At 34.6% G+C, this 16,852-nt stretch overlaps 1 protein-coding gene across 2 annotated transcripts; it reads left to right on the top strand.

Moving 5' to 3' along the window:
- The first annotated feature begins 7,629 nt into the window (after nucleotides 1–7,629).
- On the top strand, nucleotides 7,630–10,871 carry LOC129296160 (WEB family protein At2g40480-like). Of its 2 annotated transcripts, none has more exons than XM_054934749.1 (2): nucleotides 7,630–8,170; nucleotides 9,132–10,871. In XM_054934749.1, exons 1-2 carry the CDS (start codon nucleotides 7,916–7,918, stop codon nucleotides 10,578–10,580), a joined length of 1,704 nt encoding a protein of 567 aa, XP_054790724.1. In that variant the 5' UTR covers nucleotides 7,630–7,915; the 3' UTR covers nucleotides 10,581–10,871. The 2 variants fall into 2 exon arrangements, with proteins under 2 accessions (XP_054790724.1, XP_054790723.1); XM_054934748.1 differs by having other exon boundaries at nucleotides 7,631–8,170; nucleotides 9,105–10,871.
- The last annotated feature ends 5,981 nt before the right edge of the window (nucleotides 10,872–16,852 follow it).

Genomic DNA, 16,852 nt, shown 5'->3' with positions numbered 1-16,852 from the left:
TGTGTTTTAGAACATATTAGTGTTGGTAAACTAAAATAATGCTAGAGTAATTTTGTGTTGAAAATTATAAAACCCGGTTAGAAGTTGTTTCCTTTCTTTCTTTCTTTCTTTGTTTTTGTTTTTGTTTTTGTTTTGTTTTTTTTTTTTTGAATAAACAAAGGAGCAGTTAACTAACTGCTGAAGCTAATACAACTTTTCCTAAGCAAATTACTAATCTCCGAAGGGTCACTAAAGCGAAAGAGTCTGAACCTTGTCAAAGAGCGTTCCGATCCGAGAAGTCAACGATCTTATTTGCCGTAACTCGGACATGCAAGAAGATATCCTCCATTCACCCTGCACGAGGGTGCAAGTTTCCTCAGTGAGATCCTCCTCATGGTGGAGACTAATATTGCCCCAAGTCACTAGTTCCACATTGCCTCATGTGATTCCGACACAATCATAACTTGTCTCAAGCCACTGTCCAAAGCAAGCTTAGCACCCATCGAAATTGCCCTGATCTCAACACTTAGGCTATCGGTATCTACTTGTCCAAGCAAGAACCCCGTGATGAGCTTCCCTTGATGGTATATGAAAACATCCCCACAGCCACCCTTTGTCATTTGTGGAGAAAAGGATTCGTCTACATTAATTAAAATTCAGTCTTTGGGGGGGGCCTCCACCTATACATGCTTATGCTTGGCTTTCAACTAAACCAGTTCAAGTGTCGGCTTTCATCATTGATCACCCTCAAGCTTTGAAGGATTGCAATAGCCTGAGCTAGTATCCCCTCATTGAAAACATGTTTGCCATCAAATATTCGAGTATTCCTGCTTTTCCATATCAACTAACAGGTTGTGGTGAATAGGGCAATCCAATGCAATATCTTCATTTCCTGTAAATCTCGAGTTCCTCCTAAACCACTGCTTCAAGTCCAGGCTAAAGAATTCGTGCTTTCCTGATTTCACTATGGAATCCCAGAGTTCAAACGTATGCGTACAATCGCGTAACACATTAAGAAGGTCCTCTTCACTAGCTCAGCAACACATACAGGTAGAGTCATCAATCATCTTCTGTTTCTGCCAGTCCACATTCGTTAGGAGTCGATTATGAGCACATAACCACATAAAATTCTTGCATCTTTGGGGTACTTTAAGTTTCCGTATTTTCTCTCAAGTGAAATCATTGTCATTGCTAGTTGCCTGTAAGGTGTTGTATGCAGAGCGAACAGAAAAATTACCACCCTTCTCCCACTTCCAATGTACACCATTTCCATTCACTCTTTCAAGTGTAACTTTCTTCCAACTTCTCTGCCCGACTAAATGTTAGACCTCGAAAGTGCAATTTGGATTGAAGGGAGGAGATCGGACCTACATTTATATTTTGCTTGAGTAACCCGCACCCAGAGGTCTTCGGGCTTTTTAATGAGATTCCAAACAAAGCTTCACCATGCACGCTTGGTTCTGAGATCTAGCATGTTTAATCCCAAGACCTCCTTGTTTTTAACTCTCACACTTGATTCCATGACAGCAGGTGACATTTACACGCTCCCTCCGAATCACCCTAAATAAAATCACGGTTGTATCGGTCTAAAGATTCACAAGTGCGCACCGATAGAAGAGAAGTTTTCATGGTATAGCCCGAAATAGCAGTAGTAACAGAAGAAGCTAAGGTCACTCTACCAGCCATGGAAAGAGATGCGTTTACTATGTAGAGAAACTCCAAGGTATTTACCCAAATTATCAGCCCTCGAGAAGCCTATATAGGAAGGAGCTTGGTTCCTCACGTCGGCAATTATGAACATTGTTAGAGAAATAAATCCTAGTTTTTCTAGCATTCACTATCACACTAGAGCTCTCACAAAAAACATTTTCACTTACTCTTTGATAACAACCACTTGAGAAACTGAGGCTTCAGCGAAAGGCAAAATATCATCAGCCAAAAAAGAGAGAGGGAGAGAGGGAGAGAGATGGGAGGTTCGGGCTTACCTAATCTGATAGGCTTCCAATCAGTCGTTCCCATCTTTGGCTGGATAAGATGAACAAGTCTCTTAATACATATAACAAAGAAATAGGGCAAGATTGGATCCCGTTAACGAACCCCCCTTGATGTGTTGAAAGAATTAGTTTTCACCCCATTCCAGATAATTTGTATAGATGTAGAGGAAACAAAACTTATAATCATCTCAACCATATGCTTAGGAAATTTTAGATCTTCCATACACGTTTGGAGAAACTTCCAATTAAGACAGTCATAGGTAAATCCTCGCTTTTCCCTTATAGCTCTCGTAAAAAGTGTATGACTTCTTAAGCAATAATAATATTATCGGAACTATGTCTACAGGGTACAAAACTGCTTTGGTTTGGGGAGATAATATCAAATAAAATTACTTTCATTATGCTAGTAATCATCTTCATAATGATCTTATAAATTACATTGCAAATACTAATGGGGCTGAGATCAAAAACCATGATAACAAAAGAAAATTTGAATTAAGAAATTCTCAAAATAACTAGGCTACCATTTTAGTATTGTGACAGAGCTTCTAGGTTCTATAGAATGACTTAAATTTGATTTCAGCACTAAATTCAATAAAATTGATATCATTTTTATTTCATGAAAGTTCTACCACTCATTCAGCATAATTTTTTTGAAAGTCATTCTTATAAGAAAATTATCAAAAAAATCAAGGATTTTATCATGGATGATTGGATAGTCATATTTGACCACATGTATATGTTGACATAATTTTTTAATTTTGAGTATTGAATAATAAGAATTATTGTTTTTCCAGCCTCATCTCTCTTTCTCTCTTCCTTCTCCTTTATCTTTCTCTCCCTTCCCCTCTTCCTCTGCCTATTTTTACATCACTTGTATTCCAAAAAAAAAAGAACTTTGAGAGTCCAATAGCATAAATGGGTTGGATTCTTGTACTCGGTTGTGTGACTTGATTATCGTGCTCTGGTTCGACAATCAATTTGTTGCTATATGTGGTTGTTCCTGGAGGGTTTCCTCTCATTGCATTAATTCTTACCCTAATGCCAATTAATCTCATCTGATTGAGGTTGAAAACAAGTCATGCATATTTTTTAATAACCTTCGTATCTAATTAAAGATGCCCTTATCTTTGTAAGGATTGGCATGTAACCATTCACTTTGTGTACAAGGATGCTTTAGGCTCGCCCTATTAGTAAGCTTACTAGCTAGCTAAGTTTGCTCACCCAACTTCCATTTTTTAGAGAAGGCCAATGATGAAAGTTAAAAGCTTGTTTGAAATTGTTTTTGTGTTATTGTTTTGAAAATTGATATTTTGTAAAACATGTTATGAATACAAAAAAAAATTAATGAAAACAAATGTTTTTTTTTTTTTGCATTCTCCTTTGATGTTTTCATTTTTCTATTTTCTATAAAAAAATTTATTTTTTTATTTTTTAAAACACTTTTTGAAAATACATTACCAAACAATGTTTTTTTGGTTCTAAATAACAAAAACTGTTAAACAAGCTTTAATTATCTTTACCTTGTAACTATTTCTTTTGTTTTTTGTTTTTTGGATTCTGTCTGTTTATATTTGAGTGGTGGTTTTCTCTTTTCCTTTACAACAATACGTCTTTATCGTATTCATTTCACCTAAATACTTCCGGAACATCTAATTTATTAAATACTTCAGGAACATCATTATTATTTGAGCGCACTTAATAGACTTGCCAGCCGAAAGAAAAGAAAAGAATGGCCCGGATGTCACTGTTCTAGTAATCAAGTTAGGCGTCATAGCAATGGTTCAAGTATGGTAAAAAAAGAGTTGACAATATGAAGAAAAATACAAAAATAAATTAAAAAAAAAAAGCACTAATAATGATCAAGTTGGCTTGTTAGTTGCTAACAGTCACTTTACAAATTCAATGTTTATATTCTTATGCACTCTCTCCTGTGTTAATATAAAATAAATTTAATCAACTCCGCGTTTATACAGAAATATATTGTAATTGTTTAAAAAATATACAATTTTTCAATTCTATCATTCTTTACCGTTAATAATTATAATAAATTAACATCCATGAATGCGAACAATATAAATATATATATGGGGTAAAATTTTAAAAATAATAATTACTATAATTTTATCATATATTATAGATCATAGCTTTTTTATCCGGAAAAAAGATCGTACATAACTGATAACTTCTAAAATTTGTTTTATATTAAAAACCGAATGAAATATATTACTGTACTGGCATTGGTTTCAACCCCTCATGATGGGAATCCTATTCAGTCAATAAATATATAAAGACAAAAAGATAATTTTGAATTAAACCTCGAAAAGTATATGAAATATTTGGAAAAAACATGCCTATGGATTTCATATCTAATCAAAAAAGTAATAGAAGAGACCGATATAGTAATTTGTTGGCCATGCCAACCTCCAACATTGCATGTCTTTTTCCCCTTACTTCTGAGAAGGGTTAATAATTACAAATAATGATTCACGGCTTCTAATGATAAAAATTCATCTTCATCATTTTGGTATGCACGTTTTACCCGGCCTCCTCCGGTTATAATTTTCCTCTAAAAAAGCAAGGTTATACTCCCTCCACTTTCAAATATAAAAAAATAACTAATTCACATCATTTAAAAAAGTTAATTAAATATAATAATTATGCCTGAAATTAAAAAAATTGAATTGAATTACCCTTGTAATTAATGAAATTAATTCATCTAGTGAAAATAAATATTAACTTTGTGAGGGTTAACTTGAGAAAAAGGCAATAAGTGTTCCTAAAAATTTATAATTTTGCTTATAAGTAAAAACAAGAAAAAACATGGCAGTTTCTCTCATATTTGAAAATGGAGGAGGGAGTATGATATTTTCTCGCCTGCGTATATCATTGTCACAAGGAAACTAAATGCCATTTCTACTACACATATTTACGTTAATTAGTCTTAGGATTAATATTGCAATTACTTTCATCACGCACGCAATTATTCAATTTGAATGTCAAGAAACTTTACATATGACTCAAAGAAATCCCGTCCCATGCCCTGATAAACGTAAAATTTTGCCCCTGGATCCTTCATTATTTGCAACAAGTAATAACTTCCATTAGCTGAATTTGAAATATTTAACATGAAATATTAAGAAAAAATAACAATAAAATCCCTCCGAAATATGCAAATGACATGTAATCTCTCAAAATGTTATAATTTTCCTAAAGTCCTTAAAAACTTTTATGTCATTAATAAATTTATATAAATTATCAAATTATTCTTATTAAAAATAAATGATTTACATGTTTCCTTCTTATATTCGCAACTTTTTTTAAAAAATTTGCAACAATGCAGCAAAAAATCACCACATTACATATTAAATTTTTTATTTATTGTTACATTGTTATGAATATAAAAAGGAAAGTTATAAATATAAGAATGAAAGTTATAAATCATTTATTTTCAACAAGAGTAATTTGATAATTTATATAAATTCATTAATAACAAAAAAAATTTTTAGAAACTTTAGAAAAATTATGACATTTTAGAGGATCAAATTATCATTTATATATTTTAAAAGAATTTTATTATCATTTTCTCAAATATTAATGCAGTAAATATAGGATGTAAATTTATTTTATGTTGGAATTTAAAGTTATGAATTATGATGATGTACTTTATAATTTTCTTTCCTATAAACCATGTTTAGAAAATCAAAACCCACAAAAGTGACCAAATTCATGGGCAGTGTTACAGATGTTGGTTATTTTCTCGGGCTACTTTGTTTCTTGTTTTTTCCGTTCCTTCTTGTTATGGCTTCGTACCATATCAAGTTTCCCCTGCGCGTTTGGTTTTGTTCTCTCTTGTTGATGTGTTGTAGGTTTACTAGCCTCTGCCCTTGGCTTGGCAGTGTCTTTTTTGTTCTTATCGCGTTGAAGAAGTTGGATCCTATGAGGTTCTAGCATATGGTTGTTCCTTTTTGGCTTTTATGGCTGCACTTCAAGAACCTTTGACCCTATTTGGTAGGCATACTTGAGTTTGAAGAGATGGGGATTAACATTGGTATTGAGATTGAAATTGAGAATGATGCTTTAAAATTATATTTGGTATAGAGTAATAATTGTAGGTAATACCTCTCTTTATTTTATTTTATAATTAAATATAAATTATGAAAAAATCATAATACCTTTTATATTTTAATAAAAAAAATTGTAATGCTGGAACCCATCTGGCCATCTTTTCTATTGTATGCAATTGAACCCAACCCTCCCTCAACCTTGTTCATTATCACTCTCTACTCATCTGCCATGCTACAATCACTCTACTCCAAAGATGAGGGTTTGTGATGCTGTGTGATCTTAATGATGGAGATTGATTGATGGAGATGGAGAAGAGCGCTTCGCAGCTGCTATCGTGATGAGGTTTCTGCTCAATATAATGAAGTATTGTTGATGGAGGGAAAAGAAAGGAGAATGGCTGAAGATCATTATCGTTAAAAAAGGAAGGTGGAGTGTTGGAGGTCGTCGACGGCAAAGAAGGAAGGTGGAGTGCTTCCAGTCCTTAACAGAGGAGAAAATTTGGATTTTTTACAAGAGAATTGTAGTTAAGAAAATTTTACTCTCAAGATTAATTTTGTAATACCAAGGGTGGTGAGTTTAAATATTTTCACTTAAGTGATGTCGAGTAGTCCCAAGAATTGCTCAATGCTTCGTACCAAATATGCCAAATCTAATATTACCCAAACCCAATCCTAATCTCCCAATATCACGTATCAAACAGGGCTTTTGGTTCTCTTGTCTGTGCCTGTTTACACCTAGTTCATGTAGATGTTGCATTGTTGGATCGATGCTCTCCGCAAAACCAAGAAGGCAGTGAGTTTCTTCGGGCTAATGGCAATTTGAATCTATCTTCGAGCCTTTTTATTATGTTTTTATGGTTCTTTTGTTGTTATTTGCTTTACTTTGTGATCCAGTTCCTCAGGATTCGATTTTCCATTTGTAAGGGACTATTAACTTAATCAATTGTCCTCTATTCCCAAAAAAAAACAAAAAAAAAAAAAAGATATGCGTGCTACACAGAATGACGTTTAAGGCTGAACAACCACATGAATGATGATAATGATAATTTATTCTAAATGTTGTTTTAAAGCTACGATACATAGTTATTAAAATCATAATAATGTTTTCTTCATTGTGAGATTTCTTATCTAAACATAACAATAAATTTAAAATTCACTTTAGCATTAAAAATAAAAAATAGGAACAAATTTTAAAAAAATAATTGATGATAATGTTTTCAAGGAAGTTTTTTAACGATATTATTTTTGAATTAAAAACACACCTGTGGATCCATCTAACGGGCCGCGTGCAAGGAGCAACAATGCAACACGTCGTCGTTTTGCGAGGGTGACTCTGCACAATCTCACAATCATCATCACTGCAACTTTGACAATGCTTTTCCGTAACCGCATATCACGCCCTAAATCAACGCAATAATATCCACGTTACAAGCCCAGAGTGATCTATATCCCCTTTCGTGCTACGTTTTCATTGGTTCGTATTCCACCAGCATTTGACTTTTCCATTAGCTGACCAACCACATTGAGAGGCGCACTCCAAACCTAATACTTCAGCCTCACAATATTATTATCGGAGAAAGGCTTCATAAAAGCGAAAGGCCTTCTTTTTGGTTTGCCTTTCCTGCTTTCCAGTTTTGTGCTCACTTTTATCCGCCGAGTGGGCTATGGAGTGTGTGGACCCTGTTACCTCACTCATCCCTGACTCGCCTTCTTTTCAGCCGAGTTGTGACTCGCCCATGAGACACCATCATCATCCTCGGAATTGCATAAATTGCAGGATGGATCCGTCCCGGAAGTCCAAGCTCAGGCCTTTTGGCCCTTTTAGCTGTGGGTGCTTCTCTGAATCTCGCTTTCACTTTTGTACCAGTTGGTGCAATGGCCGAATCCCAGGAAGTAACTGTCGAGGGGGTTCCGGGAACGCCTGCCATAAGGGAGGTGAGACCCGAGAAGGTGTCCGAAAAGCTCAATGCTGGAAACGCGTCAAGTGGGAACCCGAGTTTCGGGATCAGAAGAGTTAATTTAAGAGCTGAGATTGACACATCGCCGCCATTCGGGTCTGTTAAGGAGGCAGTGACCCGTTTCGGAGGTAGTGGACCTTGGCCACCTCTTTACAAGCTTGGAGAGGCTTTTGTAAGTTAGCTTGGTTCAAAATTCACATAGCTGCTTTTTATTTTGTTGTTTTTCAGTTACGAATATAATTTTTTTAGGCCGAATGTTGGTGACTGGGCATTTACATGCTAGTGTTATGTTGGCAATTTTACCATTAGATTCAATGAATGAAGCCGAAGCGGCAAATCATGTCGTGGACTTAACTGAAATACACTGTTTCATCTGAATATTTAGACAATTTTAGGACGGAATTCATGCTTACGAGCTGTAATGTTCTAATTGTTCTTTTATGTCATTATTGCACACGGTTATTAGAGCAATTGAGCAATTGCAGAATTGTTTTACCGCTTATGGTTCAAAGCCGGTCATTGTCAAAGCTAGGTGTTAGTTTTTCTGTATGATTGTTTATCTGATACAGATATTGAATGTAAGAGTATATCCTCAATTTAGATTTATTTTCAGTCCTTTCCTCCGCTGCCATTTTCAAAGACAGATTTTTCATTTTTTCTGATGGAGTTTCAATTTGGTAATTTTGTCGCAAAACTGTATCGTTATGTCTGACTCGTTTGATGTCTCAGACTAGATGGGGAAGTGGTGGAGTACAGATCATTTTGAGATTCAAAAATCGAATGCGCCTTTCAGAATTTTCGTGGAAGATGCTGACGCTTTGCTGGGAACATTTTCTTTTTTCTTTTTTCTTGATAAACTGTTGGACACATTTTGCATGTGTACTTTCGGGGTTTTAACTACTAGTGAAATGAGTATCTTTAAATTGCCACAGTAATTATCCTAAAGGATTAAGGAAGCCATTCATGTCAGTCCTTTGAATTTTCTATGATCAGGTTTCCCATGCATCACCCTGTCCATTCTTACAAGCATTATTCTTTATGCATTCTTGATATCTCTGTACTTCTTTGGCTTACTTTCTGATATGGGAGAAGATGATCATTAACAGAACGAAATTGATGGTTTTGACATCAAGAAAGTGGAGGAGCAAGCTGCAGAGTTGGAGAAAGATTTGATAGTGAAAGAACTTGAAACACTTGATGTGCTTGAAGAACTTGGAGCCACTAAAAGGATAGTGGAGGAATTAAAGCAGCAGCTACAGAAAGAAACCTTGAAATGTTTTGCAACTCCTGAAGTCCATGCCTATGGGCCGGCTGGACCTCCTGTCATTAAGGAGATGAATAAGGAAAATTATGGAAATACTGTCAACAACCAAGAACAGATATTGCATGGTTCAAGCCCCTGCTCTGTCTCATCACCTGATCTGATCTTAATGGAGTTAAAACAAGCTAAACTTAATCTTGGTAAAACTCTAAATGATCTTGGGGTGATACAATCTTCGGTTGAATCTTTGAATAAGAAGATGAAGAAGGAGAAGATTTTTCTTGAGAGGACACACGACATGCAAACATCAAAATATGCCGCTGTTTGTATTCAAGAGAGAGCTCAAGAACAAAATAGATTAAGTCCTCCTGTAGCTCCTGTAGAAACAAGTGGCATTTTCGGAGATCCCATGAACATTATTAAGAGTTTCAATTCTGACACTGGGCAGTACAATAGAATGGTTGAAACGAGATCTGAAGTTTCAAGTCCCTTCAATATGTACGAAGAGAATGGATTTGGTATCAAAACTGCAGAGATGAGGTGGTTGGCAGCTAAGAAGATGGAAGAAGCTGCGATGGCAGCAGAAGCCTTTGCTCTTACTGAAATCAAGGCACTATCTAGCACTGAGAGACCATCTGCCTTTGTCCTGCCAGAGCCCGAGAAAGTGACTTTTCCTTTTGGGGAGCAATCTCTAACCCCGGAAGCTGAAATACCCGAAGAGTCAACCACAAAGAATGTCATAGATTCCAAGTTTCAAATGGATGATTTAAATATTTCTAAACTGACTATTCTGAGAAGGATGGAGGAAGCAACAGCAGAAGTTCGGCATAGCAAGCAAATCTTGACAGAAGCTCTGAACAGAGTTGAAAGTGCAAACAGGAAGCAACATTCTGCTGAAGAGGCTCTGAGGAGATTGATTCCTGAGAATGATCTCAAGGTACAAGCAATGTATAACTCTATCAAGTGCAACAAATTCAATTTAGCCGGAAACTGTCAGGATTCTCCTCTACCAGGTGTAACAAGATCAAACCCAGCGAACAACAATCCAAAGCCTGCTTTAAAGCCAACAGTTTCAATGAGAGATGTGCTTAGCAGAAAGCAAGTTCCTGAAGAATATGCTACAAGAAAAGATATGGAAGAGCATACTGAAAGACAAAAGGTCGCTTTGAGCCAAATGCTGCGTGCACTAAGGGAAGATCTTACGCTTCCTCCAAAATCAGAGAAAGATGAGAGCGATCAGAAGTACATAGCCCAGAGGAAGAAGTTTGGATTCATTCAAATATCACTCCCGCTTTCAAGGCCGAGTAAGAAAAGGGCTTGAACTTTTTAAGCTCATTACATATTCATGCATGAATGACCACCGTTAGTGTGTTGATGTGTAACGGCTGTTGTCATTTTTTTGTTTTCCGTAGTACATGATATAGAAGATGTTTGAATTCAAAATCTCTTGCTTATTTCTCACATGATATCCCTTACAACTAGACTCGGGGGTTAGGTATGTTAATTCTGTAGAAGATTGTATTGGTGTTTGATTTTGTAAAGGATTGTGTGCTTGAGCAGTTGGTTTGCAATGAATTATGATAAAGGTATTGAGACTTTACTATCAGGATCAGCTTACTTGTCGATGTACTTTTCGCTTCCGTCTAACGTACGGTTCCGATATGCTTGTTGGATGGTGGTCAGTGCCTACTCGTACGACAATATTTGATAGTTAAAACATACCCTTGGTTTTGGATTAAAGTAAATGAACTTTGCCTTTAAATGTGAGAATATCAAGTTTGATTCTGAATAATTTTATCATAGTTAATTTAGTTTCTTTATTATCAAGCTGACACACGTTTGAGTGAATAGTTAACTCGCTGTGATGTTAATATAATGTAATTGTAACACTAATGAAGCGACCATATTTGATGTCAACAACAACAACAACAACAACAATAAGCCTTTATCCCACTAGGTGGGGTCGGCTACATGGATTGCAAGACGCCATTGTGCTCTATCATTTATTAAGCTTTTAGAAATATTATTAATTAAGAGATCACGTTCAACAACTTCCAAGAGTGTTCTCTTAGGCCTTCCTCTACCTCTCTTAATCGGACTCAAAGTTATATGTTCCACTCTTCTCACTGGTGCCTCCCTTGGTCTTCTTTGTACATGCCCAAATCATCTCAACCGATTTTCTACCATTTTTTCCTCAATAGGTGCCACCCTCACTTTTTCACGTATGTGCTCATTTCTACCATATTTGATGTCAAACAAATGAAAATTTGAAGGGAAAAAACTATTCTGATAGTCTTTTATTTCAGATTTTTTTTTGGGGGAAAAACTAAACCAAAAGGATTGGGTGGATAATTGAGATTTTTTTTTTTTTTAGTTTTCCACATGATATCTTGAAGAGTGTGGGTATTTTGGATTCATGCCCACTCATTTCATTTCAGACTAATCCGGATCCCCGTGTAGGTTGAGCCTTTAATGTGGTGATTTTGTAGGTACCACTAATGGGACTTACTTTATGTGCTCAACTTGAGCCTGCATATCCGAGGACTCAAACACGAGATCTTAGGTTAAACTATTTGAACCCCTAATTGCTAAAACAAGTGTCCGTTGGTACACCTTGGTGTTGAAAAAGTGTATTTTTTTATTATATATAGATATGTAAAATATTTTACATATATAACTAGATTATAAACTTATGCTTTGTATATAATTTAAGGTAAACTTCATTCTTTATAGTTTATTAAATAGCTTGTGATTTTTTATGAATTTTATATTATATAGATGGACAATAATATATATATATATATATATAAAAGATGGTGCTTCTAGCTTATATATATATATATATATATAAAATAAAAGATGGTGCTTCTAGCTCAAATAATAAAAAGTGGATTGTAGTATAAACAATCAGGAAAGGTTTAAATCTCCGAGTGCATTTAAAACCCAAAACAAAAAAAACAAAAAAAAAACAAAAAAACACAAGCGAAGTGGTACTTCCTTTTACATAACCCAGAAAGGGAAAGGTAATGCATCCGAAGTCTCTACGACTGTAACGACTCCAAGCGACCAATATGAAGGAACCATTTGGCTGATTCAGTGCCACGTGGAGCATAATCCGTAGGGAACGAGTCCTAGAAACGGAAAATGAGGTTAACTCATAAATTCGAATATCTTGATTTGAACCGGATTGCGTTGCCCAAAAACAATGGGTTTTTTATATTATTATTATTCCATTCGTTAAAATCTAATTCATTTTTAATTCGATCTCATTTTTTAATAAAATAATTATTAATTTTAAATTAATTTTATTTTTTATATTTATTTTTATTTAATAAAATATTTCACTTTAAAAATTAAAATAATTTATTTAATAGAAGTATTTTTAAAAAATTGAATGATTATCTATTAAAAAATAAAAAATATCTTATATTTTTAATACACACTCCCTTAAAAAATATCTTATATTTTTTAATAGAGAAGGTATATATTATAAATATAGTATACTCATTTTATCCAAAATTATAAAATACTTTTAAGAGAAATTTAATTCCCCCAAATATAAAATAATTTTAACAAAAATAAGGTCCATTAAAAATGCTTTTTCAATGTTACGTTTTCTATTATATTCTCTTTTTAATATTCTTGAGAAAATCACTTCAAAATCTCCTTCAATAATTATAATTATTCTAAAGTCTTACTAATTGTTGAAATTAGTTTGCAATCTAATGTCCCTAACTGTGAATAATATTACCCAAAAAAATGACCCGCTTGCCCTTAGCCTCCCCGCCCTCGATTATTTCTCTAGTTTTCATTCCAGCATAGTTTCATTCTCAATTTATTCATCTGAGTATCGCTTCTTTTCATAATGATAATGTTCGACAGGACACCCACACATTTATATCCATATAAATGGAAAGTCCCAAAATCTTTCCCGCACAAAGGTCATCATTTTGTTACTTGAGGATACTAAAGGTGCATATATCAAAAGAGGGTAAAAATATAAATTTAATCATTAACTATTTTTTGAGGACTATTGAATAGCGTATATTTTAAGGTGTTACAAAATAAATCATCAACTATTAAGATCGTTGCATCTATCACTTGATGTCCATTTCTCATTAACATTTGTTTATTTTTAATAATATGGGACCCACCATGTTTTAAGGCTTGGCTGCTTCTCTCTCTCTCTCTCACTCAATGCTTCATCCCCACTTTCATCTACTTCACACTATCCATCTGCTTCACTGACTCTCCCCCCACTTTCTTTATCTTCACAGCAGAGGCTGTTTTGATGTTAAAGCACTCTCCGGAGTTGGCTTGCTGAAGGAGCCATGCCCGAGTCACTCCTCTCCATGTCAATGTCACTCTTCTCACCCTCCCTTCAAGTTCTCTCAAAAGAGCTTGCCTCAAGTCTTAGTCTCATGACCACTAATGATGACGTTTTCATCCCATCCTCTCTATTGTAGAGCCACGTACAATGGGTCACGTTTCTCCAGTGAAACCCATGATTTATCAACCACTACCCTTATTTTTAAGTTCTTAAATTAAAGCTCAATAACTCTTCCTACCAAGTTTCATGCATAAGTGAATTGAGAGTTAAGCTCCTAGATAGTAGAATTTCGATAAACCTCCATCATTTGCATGAGAGTTAATGAAGTTGAGCTCATGGAGATGGTCACTTGGTCACCAGTATTTCCATTAACGATGGCAACATTGTTTAGCACTACATGTTGAGCTCCCAACATTCACGAATGGCGAGGGGATAAAGAGAGAGAATAAAAGAGAATACATACTAAAGGCGAGGGAAAGGGAGGAAAGAGATGCAGTTTGATGGAAGAACAATGCCATGTGTTAAATTTTATGTGGGGTTCACAATATTAAATGAACGTTTGTCAATAGCAAATTAACGGTTGGTGCTAGGTACTACCATTTCATTAATTGATGGTTTATTGTACACCACCTCATAGTAAAGTCTACTTAATAGTGTTTGAAAAATAATTTGTGGCTAAATTGCACCTTTATTTTAAAAAAATAGGTGCTAAAAATATTAGATTTCTAATAAGAAATCAAAATATTCTTTTACATAGAGGATTATATATTCTTCATATGATAGCATGTTTGAACCTAAAATATTATAGGATAAAGGACAAAAATACCCATAAAGTGGTAAGTTGGGGGCCCCAATAGCCTAAAGTGAAGAAAATGGCATAAATACCTATAACATTACGTGAATGGGTGCAAAAGTGATCAAACCGTTAACTTTGCCTTAATGCCATTAGTTTTTGATGTTAAATGCTGATTGTGTATATCATATGTTAGTCTTTGTTAATATGGGCTAAAAAAAAATAATATTACCCATGAAGTTGTCGGCTAGGAGCATCCAATAGCCTAAGGTAAAAAAAGGCAAAAATACCCATAGCATTATCAAAGTTGGCGCAAAAGTGATTAATTTATCAAATCCCTTAAATGTTAACCGTCTAGTTGACACCTGAGCAAAAGTTAATTATTTTTTTACTGATGTAGATAAAACTATTCCTGGGGGAATCTCTATAGAGGTTGATACGATTATCGTATGAATACCCATAATGTTATTTTAGTAGGTACAATAGTAACCTATCTGTTAAAATTTATGCCATGTGGTTTTATTGCTGCGTATCCCACCCCCTTTCTCCCTTGCTCTCCACACATTTTCCTTATCTGCAAGACTTGAGATTCAACACAGTGAGATATGTTGTACACAATTGAAGATCAATACCAAATATACCTCCTGTGCTGCCTACTTTAAGAAAATTGTCACAACTTTAAGCAATTTCATTCATTATAGGTTCAAAATTTTTAAATGGTTTTTGCTAGTACTGTAAAGAAATGATCGATTTAATTTGATGTTAAATCAAAATGACATTTTCCACGTGATATTATATAATGACCAATTAATCTCCATAGAATTTTACTTGAGAATATTTTTTGTCAACGTTATCAAAAAAATGATCAATTTCTATTTAGGTGTCAATTAAACGGTCAATATTTAAGAGATTTGATGGATTAGTCATTTTTGCACCAATTTTGATAACGTTATAGGTATATTTACCCTTTTTTTCTTACTATAAGCAACTAGATGTTCCTGATTGATGATTTCATGGGTATTTTTTCCTTATTTTTAGTCTATATCAGTAAAGACTGACATATGGCATGTACAGTTAGCATTTAATACTGAAAACTAACATCGTCAAGGCAAAGTTAATGGTTTGGTTATTTTTACATCCATTCACGTAACGTTATAGGTGTTTATACCAATTTGCTCACTTTGAGTTATTAAACGCCCTTGGTTGACCATCTTTTTGGGTATTTTTATCTCTTTACCCAATATTATATATTCTTTATGAATAGTATATTTGAACCAAGAAACTAGGGTGAAAACCTGTAAAATTAAATGCAATCCGATTCAATCTTATATAAAGCCATGATCAATGCCTTGAGAAGTCGTCTTTGGTCATATATTCAAAGCTAATGTACAAGAAGAATTATTTTTTAACCCATCAATTTTACTGCCGGTTGTCACCACTCAGCTTCTTCAAACTCATCAAGCTAAGTAATCGATATTCTCATTTTCTAAATCCTCCCTCAATCCCTCATGTATGGATAACTATTCCAATTTTCTAAATTTAAATAGATTTTCAAATGCTCTCGCAGTGGTGAGTGAGTTGCTTGACTCGTTGGTTCTAGCCTTTAGTACTGCCTCTTGGTTTAGGAATTGGGACTTAGCTAAGGCCAAATCTGGGTTCGATCCAACATTAATAATATAATCGCTAAAAGCAAAGAGAATGCAAGTCTGACATTCCATATCCTCAAGTAACTGAATAGTGACGGAAGAAACTCAAAGAAATGATTGGGCAGTTAGTCTTTGCATGGGAAAGATTTTGGGACTTTCCATTTATATGGATATAACTACGTCAATCTCCTACCGGACATCATTGTTGGGAAAAGAAGTGGAACTCGAACATGAAGGAATTGGGAATGAAGCTGCAAGGGAACGAAGACTAGAAAAATAATTGAGAAAAGTGGGAAAAGTGGTCATCTCTTGAGCAACCACTTATTTATTATGTCAATAGAGGTTTCTCAAGAATCAACCAATCAGAGTTAGTTAGTCGGCACCGACTACCTAATGGGCAGTGGAATGTCAATAATTGGCTAAATGTTCTTTCGCGATGGGTGATTGAGAAAATTAAACAAACAAAACCTCCAAATGAATATGAGATTGATCACTTCCATTAGAGGCCTGTGAATGCTGGTGTCTTAGTGTTAAAGCTGCCTACAAGTTTTTACAATCCCAAAGCCAAATCTCACCGGAACCTTTATGGAATAAGATCTGAAAATGGCCTATTTCTGAAAAAATTATTTTTTTCTTTTGGAAAATCACTCACGAGAGATTACTTACCAATTCACTCAGAGTATGATATGACTTATCCATCAACTATGAGTGCCCTTTTGAGTGTGCTTGTGAATAGACCATTATACACATACTTCGAGATTGTGAAATTGCTAAAACTGTGTGAAAAGGGATTATTAATCCTAACTTTTATTTTTTTCTTCTTT

The sequence above is a fragment of the Prosopis cineraria genome, unplaced genomic scaffold (assembly GCF_029017545.1).
Source record: "Prosopis cineraria cultivar Desert tree isolate PC_DT_omini unplaced genomic scaffold, ASM2901754v1 PC272, whole genome shotgun sequence".
Classification (NCBI taxonomy): domain Eukaryota; kingdom Viridiplantae; phylum Streptophyta; class Magnoliopsida; order Fabales; family Fabaceae; genus Prosopis; species Prosopis cineraria.
The sequence above is the reverse complement of the archived record's forward strand: the minus strand, read 5'-3'. Positions and strand labels throughout refer to the sequence as shown.

Coding starts and splice junctions, on each gene's coding strand:
- LOC129296160 (XM_054934748.1), top strand. CDS start 7,916: ATGGCCGAATCCCAGGAAGTAACTGTCGAGGGGGTTCCGGGAACGCCT. Junction 8,171..9,104: donor ACAAGCTTGGAGAGGCTTTT/GTAAGTTAGCTT, acceptor GATCATTAACAG/AACGAAATTGATGGTTTTGA.